Source organism: Bos taurus, chromosome 7 (assembly GCF_002263795.3).
Source record: "Bos taurus isolate L1 Dominette 01449 registration number 42190680 breed Hereford chromosome 7, ARS-UCD2.0, whole genome shotgun sequence".
Lineage (NCBI taxonomy): Eukaryota > Metazoa > Chordata > Mammalia > Artiodactyla > Bovidae > Bos > Bos taurus.
The window spans coordinates 16464599-16474624 of record NC_037334.1 but is presented as its reverse complement, the minus strand read 5'-3'; the positions used below and the strand labels follow the sequence as shown (position 1 = coordinate 16474624).

The 10026-nt window shown below is 61.3% G+C and overlaps 1 protein-coding gene across 1 annotated transcript; it reads left to right on the top strand.

Moving 5' to 3' along the window:
* The first annotated feature begins 225 nt into the window (after positions 1-225).
* Positions 226-8970, top strand: XAB2 (XPA binding protein 2). The gene is given in 19 exon segments (NM_001075919.1): positions 226-280; positions 1363-1511; positions 1782-1905; positions 2135-2332; positions 3040-3174; positions 3248-3412; positions 4747-4891; positions 5302-5453; positions 5561-5680; positions 5775-5906; positions 6039-6170; positions 6317-6430; positions 7194-7356; positions 7449-7639; positions 7825-7947; positions 8038-8209; positions 8410-8539; positions 8656-8765; positions 8859-8970. Coding segments are annotated over 19 exon segments (2568 nt in total). The 5' UTR covers positions 226-229; the 3' UTR covers positions 8921-8970.
* Positions 8971-10026: the final 1056 nt, after the last annotated feature.

The window sequence follows — 10026 nt, the reverse complement described above, 5'->3', positions numbered from 1 at the left end:
GGCTCCTCTGCTAAAGCTGATTGGTCCAAGTAGCTTCATGATGACGTCATCTTAGGGCGCTCGCCAATGCTTCCGGTAGCTGGGGTGGTCGAAAGGAAAGTCAACAACACCTGGCGCATGATCGGGAGGAGTTCAGCCAATGGGAAATTAGTCTGGTTCGAGATAGGAGGCCTTTAGGCGTAGACGTCATCATACCGCGACTCCTGTCCGTGTCTGGGGAGCCTGGAAAATGGTGGTGATGGCGCGGCTTTCGAGGCCCGAGCGACCGGACCTTGTGTTCGTGAGTCCGCGGCGGGCCGGGGATGGCATTCATAGGGGCGCCGGGGCTTAGATACCTCAGGGGATTGGGGCTTGGCCACTCGGGATATTTAGGCTAAAACTGTGCCGGCCTGAGAGCAGGAGGACCCTTACGGGCCGACTCGTGATGTCTGGACCAGGCTGGTCAGGAGCAAAGATCTGGTGCCGGAGCTCAGGTGACCTTAGTAAAGAGCAAATGGTCGAAGTTAAGGGCCTAGCATCCCAGACCTGGGGCGGAAATGGGAGCGCGCAGGGTGTGGGCGGGAAGGGAAACTCATGTAGCTAAGCCTTGAGAGGCCTGGTGTTTGAAGTAAAAGCATGGTGAGTAGTCCAGGGCTGGTTTCATTGGTAAAATCTAAGTGTTCCGGGTAACGGTCCAGGTCTGGTCCTGAGCGTTATAGTTTCTGGGATAAAGGCATGGTGTCTGGACCGGGAGAATCTTGGGAAAGAAGTAAAGACCTGGTGATGTGGAGCTGAGTGGGCGACGGCCAGTAGAATCCTGGAGAGTCAAAGTCTTGGTGTTTGGAGTAGAGGCGTGGCATTTTCACTAGATTGCTTCTTGGTGTCTCGAGTTAAAGGCTAGGGAACTTGTCCATACCTTTCTTCCTGAGATAAAGGATCTAGCTTCCAACTTCTGGGGCAGAGTTGAACTAAACTGGCTGGTGGGAGCCTGAGATGCCAAAGGTCTGGTGTCTGGGGAGTCATGCTCTAAGGAGGTAAGACTTGGTGACTAGGGCAGAGGCCTAGCGTTGGACCAGAACCTTGGTGTCTGTAGAGTCTGGTGACCTGGGCCAGAAAGTGGATAGCTTGATTCGGAAGGCCAAGAGAGTGATATCTGGGTGATAGTTTCATGCCTGGCCTGGAACCCGGTGACCGAGGAGTCTGATAGTCTGGGTCACGTTGTAAGTCATCAGATTCTGAGAGGTAAAAGTCTGGTCCTGGTATCTGGGTGACTGGGCTCCAGTGGTGAGCAGTGGCATCTGGGACCTGGGTAGGGGTCCCAGTAGGAGTGGTGCTGTGCGCAGGCTCTGAGAGCAGGTCTGTCTTCTCCCCATGCCCTGGCAGGAGGAAGAGGACCTCCCCTATGAGGAGGAAATCATGCGGAACCAGTTCTCCGTCAAGTGCTGGCTCCGCTACATCGAGTTCAAGCAGGGGGCCCCCAAGCCCAGGCTCAATCAACTGTATGAGCGGGCGCTCAAGCTGCTGCCCTGCAGGTGAGATTGGCAGCAGCTGCCCTGCCTGCCTCCGCCCCCTGCCCCACCTTTTCTTATCCCATCACACCAGAACTGGCTAGTAGGTCCCAGGTCCCTCCTAGGTGTTGTGTCAGCGAGTAGACATCCCAGGAATCGCTGAGCACACCTTCCCTGATGTCCTGGCCATCCTCCCCAGGCCCCTGCTCCTAGCCCTCGTCTCATAGGGCAGAGGGAAGGGTCCCGGGAGTCCATAAAAGCTGACCAGTCACTGCCCCTCCCTCCAACTCCCAGCTACAAACTCTGGTACCGCTACCTGAAGGCCCGCCGGGCACAGGTGAAGCATCGCTGCGTGACTGACCCCGCCTATGAAGATGTCAACAACTGCCATGAGAGGGCCTTTGTGTTCATGCACAAGGTGGGGAGGGGCATGGCTGGGCCAGGGAATGAGTAGGGAGGTGGGGCTCAGAGTCCACGGAGGTGGACAGAGCAGGGGTGGGAATTCTGTGACCTCTGTGCATGCCGGCCTGAGCAAGACTTAGTTCCAGGGACACTGGGGTTCTGGGTCCTGCTGCAGGGGACATCCAGCATCCTGGGGCCCAGTGCTGAGGCTGGCAGCTCAGCCCCTCCTCTCCCCACCCCTCCAGATGCCCCGGCTGTGGCTGGATTACTGCCAGTTCCTAATGGACCAGGGACGTGTCACGCACACGCGCCGAACTTTCGACCGGGCCCTCCGGGCATTGCCCATCACCCAGCACTCTCGTATTTGGCCCCTGTACCTGCGCTTCCTGCGCTCACACCCCCTGCCTGAGACTGCTGTGCGGGGCTACCGGCGCTTCCTCAAGGTGAGGCTCCTAAAAGGGCAAGACGGGGCCAGGTTCAGGCAGGTGGGCCAGTTCCCCAGGTCAGGACTTTCCAAAAACGGGCTCGTTGGGGGCACTGTGTGCCCTGACAGACAGGAAATGGGAACGTGGCTCATTGAGACAGACAGGGTTTTGTTTATGAGTTCTGTGTTCAATCTCCAGAGAGTTTGCGAGCATCTGCTCCACGTCAGGCACTGGGATACAGGTGCTGGGGATAGCGTGGCTAAGACCGTCCGTTTGCACGGAGCTTTCAGTCTCACCTGGCAGACAAATGCTTGCGGCCTGACTGCATAAACCAGAGTAAATCTGCAACCACGAGAGGGCAGGGAACAGGAGATAAACACATAACAGGCAGGGCTGAGAGTCGAGGGGCAAACAGTATGGAGGCCTCATGCGGTTTCCCCAAATGTATAGTCTCTTATGCATCGTGAAGTCCTTAGTGCAGTGCTGTTTTAGGTAGGGGGCTTCGGATGAAAGCAAGGCCTGGTCTGTGCAGGCTGGACCGCTGGTGTCTGACCCAGACAGTGAGGGCTGGACCTGGACTGGTGAGGGCTGGGGCTGAGACTGGAAGTGCAGCGCTAGCTCCTGCCCAGAACAGTGATGGGTGGCTGACCGGAGGTGGGGTGGGAGGGGGCATGGTGGTGTGGCTCTGTGGCCCCACTGACAGCCGGTGGTGTGTGGGTGCCCAGCTGAGCCCCGAAAGCGCTGAGGAGTATATCGAGTACCTCAAGTCAAGCGACCGGCTGGATGAGGCAGCGCAGCGCCTGGCCACCGTGGTGAACGACGAACGCTTCGTGTCGAAGGCCGGCAAGTCTAACTACCAGGTGGGCCCTGGGTGCTGGCCAGGCGGGAGGGCTGGCCCCTTGGGGCCAAGGCTGACCTTCCCTCACCCCGCAGCTGTGGCACGAGCTCTGTGACCTCATCTCCCAGAACCCTGACAAGGTGCAGTCTCTCAATGTGGACGCCATCATCCGTGGGGGCCTCACCCGCTTCACCGACCAGCTGGGCAAGCTCTGGTGCTCGCTGGCTGACTACTACATCCGTAGCGGTCACTTCGAGAAGGTGCCTGGGCAGGCAGGGGTCTGGGAGCGGGGCGGGGCCTCCCTCCAGCACTCAGCCTTTGGGGACACCTGTGGACGTGCATATGAGCAGAAACATGTGCCAGTGTATTGCTAGTGCACACTTCTGCACGTGCCTTCCTGAAGGTGGGGCGAGGCAGACTGCCAGCGAGCGCACCCACCTTGAACCAGCGAAACCTAGTTTTCCATGGTGGTAGCCTTGGACCTGTTTTAGCTTGGGTGTCCTCATTTGCTGAAGTTTCCTGAGAATGAACTTTTGAGAGTGACAGTTGCATTCCCACCTATTGGGACTCAGGCTGGAGTTGGGGTTTGGTGTGAGGGTCCCTCCTGAGGTGTTGGTGTTACCATCTGTTCATGTTGGCTGTTCTCCTTGTGACAGTGGAGTGGCAAGCTTGGGGATGGGGGCCGTGTGGGGGGGCTCAGAGAGGTCCCTGGAGGGGCTGGGTGGGCCAGGGGTGATCAGAGCAAGAGGGTGGAGCTGGAGTCGGGGCCCAGAGTGGGCTGTGCAGGCCTGGGGGAAGGGGGAGCCCTGCAGGCCAACAAGGGGCCAACTGTGTCCCGCTACAGGGAGCTGCGAGTTAGCCAGCCATGAGCAGGACGCAGGCCTGACCAGCTGTGCCTTCTACAAAAATACAAAGACCCTTCGGGCTGACACTTTGAGTGGACCACATAGGCCGGGGCTGGCAGCAGGAGACTGGCCAGGCAGGGGCAGAGTGAGGGGGCCTCCCACCACTTTCCTTTCATACTGCCTGTCCCCTCGGGGTTTGGGGAATGACCAGGAGAATGTGTGCTGGAAAGAGGGGTCAGACTGGTGTGAGGGGTACTTTGTAGCAACAGCTGAGCCGTCCATGACCTGCTGAGGCTCAGGCCCTGGCAGGGTGGTTGGTCCCCCTTTTGGTCCAGCGGGGGCTGGGCCATCATGTATCTCACTTGAGCCCCATGGTTACTGCACGAGGAGCTGCCACTCTGTTTACTGATGAGGAGCCGAGGTCCCCAGGTCATCTGGTAGAAGAGGGGAAGGGAGAGCTCCAACCATTGTTGGATGCTGGCAGTGCTGGGCAGGCCCCAGGACTCTGTTTACTGATGAGGAGCCGAGGTCCCCAGATCATCTGGTAGAAGAGGGGAAGGGAGAGCTCCAACCATTGTTGGATGCTGGCAGTGCTGGGCAGGCCCCAGGGAGTACCCTACGGGGATTCTGATCTGGGATGGGTGCTCAGAGGCCGGTTCTGTCAGATGCCTAGGGTCCCTGTGGTGGGCACACACGCCTCTCCCCTGCACTTTGCTTACAACCTCCTCCCCCACTTCCCTTCCCTGCAGGCTCGGGACGTGTATGAGGAGGCCATCCGGACTGTGATGACCGTGCGGGACTTCACCCAGGTGTTTGACAGCTATGCCCAATTCGAGGAGAGTATGATCGCGGCGAAGATGGAGACCGCCTCGGAGCTGGGGCGGGAGGAGGAGGGTGAGCTGGGGGAGAGGGGTCCCTAGTGACTTGTTGGGGGTGAGTGGGTCTTGGGGTCAGAGGCCAGCAGCAGGGGAGTGTGAGTGGGTGGGTTGCCAGGACTGGGGACACTTTTCAGTGGGGCTTGGGTTGAACGCTGGTGGGAAGGGAAAGCAGGGTACACAGTGAGGTGGAGAGGGGGCCTGGGCCAGAGCTTGGCAGGGAAGGAGGGCTTGGGGGGGGGCGGTGGAATTGAGGGGTTTCCAGGGTAGCCTGGACCCTGCCCACGTGTGGGTTCACGGTGGCCCTGGGGCAGCTCGGAGAGGGAGTGCCCAGATGGACAGTGGGGGCGTAGGGTAGGGACCGGCAGTGAGCAGGAGGTGCCCTGGGTACTGTGAACTGACGCCCTCCGCCCTGCCCCGACTTCGCAGATGACGTAGACCTGGAGCTACGCCTGGCCCGCTTCGAGCAGCTCATCAGCCGGCGGCCTCTGCTCCTCAACAGCGTCCTGCTGCGCCAGAACCCGCACCACGTGCACGAGTGGCACAAGCGTGTGGCCCTGCACCAGGGCCGCCCTCGGGAGGTGTGTGACGGCCCCGCCTCCAGAGCCTGTCTTGGCCCCCTCTCCTCCGAGGCCCGCCCCCTCCCCACCAGGTCCCCGCCCAGCCTGACCCAGCCCTTCCCTCCCAGATCATCAATACGTACACGGAGGCTGTGCAGACGGTGGACCCCTTCAAAGCCACCGGCAAGCCCCACACGCTGTGGGTCGCGTTTGCCAAGTTTTACGAGGACAACGGGCAGCTGGACGATGTGAGTGTGGGTGTCGCGGATGGACGTCTTATGGGTCCTCTGCCCCGCCCCCTTCGTGGGCGGGGTCTCAGCCTGGCCTCTGCCCGCCCCGCAGGCCCGCGTCATCTTGGAGAAAGCCACCAAGGTGAGTTTCAAGCAGGTGGACGACCTGGCCAGTGTGTGGTGCGAGTGTGGAGAGCTGGAGCTCCGGCATGAGAACTACGACCAGGCCTTGCGACTTCTGCGGGTGAGCATAGGCTGGCGAGGGGTGGGATGGGCCGGCGAGGGGTGGGATGGGCGCGCTTGGGCGCTGCAGGGTGTGCCGTCAGGGTTCAGGACGCCCCCTGAGCACCTCCCCCTGCCGTCCTTGCCCCTGCAGAAGGCGACAGCGCTGCCTGCCCGGCGCGCCGAGTACTTTGATGGCTCAGAGCCTGTGCAGAACCGTGTGTACAAGTCTCTGAAGGTGTGGTCCATGCTGGCCGACCTGGAGGAGAGCCTCGGCACCTTCCAGGTGAGCCCCTGGAACAGGATGGGGGTGGGATTGCACCTTCCAGTGGAGCCCCTGGGATGGGGTGGGGGAATGCGACGCGCTCCCTACGGAGGGGAGGGGGGCTGACTCCCCCACCCGGGGCACACCGCCCTGTCCCCGCCCCGCAGTCCACCAAGGCAGTGTACGACCGCATCCTGGACCTGCGCATCGCCACGCCGCAGATCGTCATTAACTACGCCATGTTCCTGGAGGAGCACAAGTACTTTGAGGAGAGCTTCAAGGTACGGGGGTCCCACCCAGGTGTCAGGGACACTGTTCTGTGCTCAGGCCGCCCCCACAAGGTACCACCCACTGGGCGGCTTAACCCACGGAGGTGCGTTTTCTTCACCGTGGAGGCCCAAAGTCTGAGATCAAGGTGTGGGCAGGGTGGTTTTCCTCCGAGAGCCCCTCCCTCTGGCTTGTAGAGGTCGCCTCTTCGTGGTGTTCTGACGTGGCTGCCTCTGCTGTCATGAGCATGTGAGTTGTATTGGAGCGAGGTCACCTTAATCATCTCATTTTAACTCAAGTTACATCTTGTAAAATTTTTTTCCAAATAATCTTGTTCTGAGGTACTGGGAGCTAGGGTTTTGACTTGAATTTGGGGGGACACAGGGACACAGGAATGGGGACACGGTGGGGGGGACGGTGTCGTACACACATGAGTGCCGCCTCTTGAGTGTCAGGCCTGCTCCCCTGCCTGGGTGGTGACCTTTCTCCCCAGGCTTCAGTGTCTGTGGAGCTGAGGATCTACTCCCATCTTCAGCCATAAAGTTGCTGAGTTAGCTTAGTGAGTCCTAGTCCAGCTCTGTTTAGGGTCCTGGCAGCCTATAGAGGAAGACAGGCCATGCATTGGCCGCCAGGCTGGGTTTTGATTGCGTGATCACGGGGAGGAGCAGGAGGGAGAGGCAGGCAGGCAGGCCAGGGGCCCGCTGAATGAGCCAGAAGGGGACATGGGCGTGAGGGGTCCTCCTGTTGAGGGCTCACACACAGCACCCCCTCGGGCAGGCATACGAGCGCGGCATCTCGTTGTTCAAGTGGCCCAACGTGTCGGACATCTGGAGTACCTACCTGACGAAGTTCATTGCCCGCTACGGGGGCCGCAAGCTGGAGCGAGCACGTGACCTCTTTGAGCAGGCGCTGGATGGCTGCCCTCCCAAATATGCCAAGAGTGAGGGGGGCCAAATGGTCTTGGGGGGTAGGGGTGCATCCCAGGCCCAACCGCTGATCTCTAATCCAACCCCCTGCTTTGTCCTGCCGCAGCGCTGTACCTGCTGTACGCGCAGCTGGAAGAAGAGTGGGGCCTGGCGCGGCACGCCATGGCAGTGTATGAGCGTGCCACCAGGGCTGTGGAGCCCGCGCAGCAGTACGACATGTTCAACATCTACATCAAGCGGGCGGCTGAGATCTACGGGGTCACCCACACCCGCAGCATCTATCAGAAGGCCATTGAGGTGCCCGCGTTGGGGGTGGGGGGTGAGGGGGAAGAAGAGGGTCTTGCAGGCAGGGAATCTGAGTGAGCCTGTGTGTGTGTGGCAGAGGGTAGGCTTACTGCCCAGGGGCCAGCCTGGTGTGCCCGGAGGGGTGTGTGCACCCCCGCCCCAATCCCAGCCTCCCTGACCCCTCCCAACCCCACCAGGTGCTGTCTGACGAGCACGCCCGGGAGATGTGCCTGCGGTTCGCTGACATGGAGTGCAAGCTCGGGGAGATCGACCGCGCCCGGGCCATATACAGCTTCTGCTCGCAGATCTGCGACCCCCGGGTAGGGACGGTCCTGGACCTGGGGAGGGATTGAGGGGTGGGAGGTTGTGGCCAAGCTGACCAGCTCATGTTCCTGCTACCCCCTCTGCAGACGACCGGGGCCTTCTGGCAAACGTGGAAGGACTTTGAGGTCCGGCATGGCAACGAGGACACCATCCGGGAGATGCTGCGGATCCGCCGCAGCGTGCAGGCCACATACAACACACAGGTCAACTTCATGGCCTCGCAGATGCTCAAGGTGTCGGGCAGCGCCACGGGCACTGGTGAGCGGGCCCTTGCCATGGGTGCTGGCCTCCCAGGTCTGAGAGCATCAAGGTTCACCCCGTCCCCCATGCCTCAGGCTGGGAACCCCCTGGGGGATTGGGGCCTCAGGCTTACGTGGGGGGCACCCAGCAGCACCCAGAGCAAAGCAGGCACAGTCCCCACGGCATCTGACCCCCACGTTCCCTGCCTCCACCCCCAGTGTCCGACCTGGCCCCCGGGCAGAGCGGTATGGATGACATGAAGCTGCTGGAGCAGCGTGCCGAGCAGTTGGCGGCCGAGGCGGAGCGGGACCAGCCCTCAAGGGCCCAGAGCAAGATCCTGTTTGTGAGGTGAGGGAGGGCGCCCTGAGGCTGGGGCTCAGAGCCAGCCAGCTCTCAGGAGGGGAGACACCAGGAGGTGGGGGGCCGCCGGGCCTGGCTGAGCAGTGTGGCCCCCTCCGCCCCAGGAGTGACGCCTCCCGGGAGGAGCTGGCTGAGCTGGCCCAGCAGGCCAACCCAGAGGAGATTGAGCTGGGCGAGGACGAGGATGAGGATGAAATGGACCTGGAGCCCAACGGTGAGGGGCCAGTGGGCCGGAGGGGTGGAGGGTAGGGGTGGGACCCCCTCCCAGAGAGTGACCGAGTCCTCCTCACATCCCGCCCCCATCCAGAGGTGCGCCTGGAACAGCAGAGCGTGCCAGCCGCTGTGTTCGGGAGCCTGAAGGAAGACTGACTCCCGCCCCTGCCCACTCTGCCTCTCCCCTCAATGAAGCTTGTGTTTGTACGTCCTGGTCTGAGCCTCCTTCCTGCCCCCTCTCTCCTGCTGCCCAGGTGCCTGAGGGGTTTGCCAACTCAGCGCCCCGCCCCCCTCCACCCCTGGATTGGCTCATGTGGGAGGTGGGGCAGGCTGGGCTCTAGGCCAGGGCAGGCACCCGCCCCACCCTCACCCCACCGAGCGAGTTCTGGACTCTGAGAGGCCAGTCTCTCCGCGGCCTGAGGGCCTGATCCTAGAGGGGCCCTGTCCCGCTTCCCATTAGCAGGTAGACAGCACGCCACCTCGAACCCTTCCTCCCTGGGCGAGGGCGGCACCCTCCACCCTTGGGAGGTTACTAGTCTGACAGCTTTGGAGGCAGGCAGGCCCTGACCACCTCTGCGATCTTAGCAAGGCTATTCTCTACCTGGACAGCAGCCAGGAGCCAGACCTCGGCCCTGGGCCACGGCCAGGGCGTGGTCCTTAGTCCTAAGCTCTGGGAAGCCATTATCGGGCTCTAAGCTATTAAAGGATTTGAAGCATTCAGGGACTTAATCAGATTTGTGCCCTTAACAGGCCAGGCAGACTGCTGTGGGACCGGCTGGTAGCAGGAGGTGACTGGGGATGCAGTCATGGGGACAGAGAAGTGAGTGAGCAGGTAGGCCTTCAGGAGGCGAATGTGCAGGATCAGGTGACCCTGGGGAGGCTGAGGTTCCCCACTTGAGCTTATGACTTAGCTCCTCCACCGGAGACATCCGGGGGCCACGCCAAGGCAGCAACCTCAGACCTGGAGCTTGGCTGAGAGAAACAGGACCCCCTGGCCCAGAGGCAGTCACCGAGTCTAGAAACGTAGGCAGTGGGGTGAGGGAGAGAAGATCAAGTTTAGCAGTTGGCCAAGGACCAAATGACAGGAGGGGCTGATAATAACAGCCAGGCTGAGGAGGAAAATGAAGCCAGTGGGGGTGGGGAGGGCTGGCCGGAAGCCCCAGGTGCCCAGGAGTTCAGCTAAGAGGCAGCTGGGAATTGGCCATGGGGCCCGGGCAGGGGAGTCATGCCAGACCTTGGCAGAAGCTGCACCAGAGCCATCG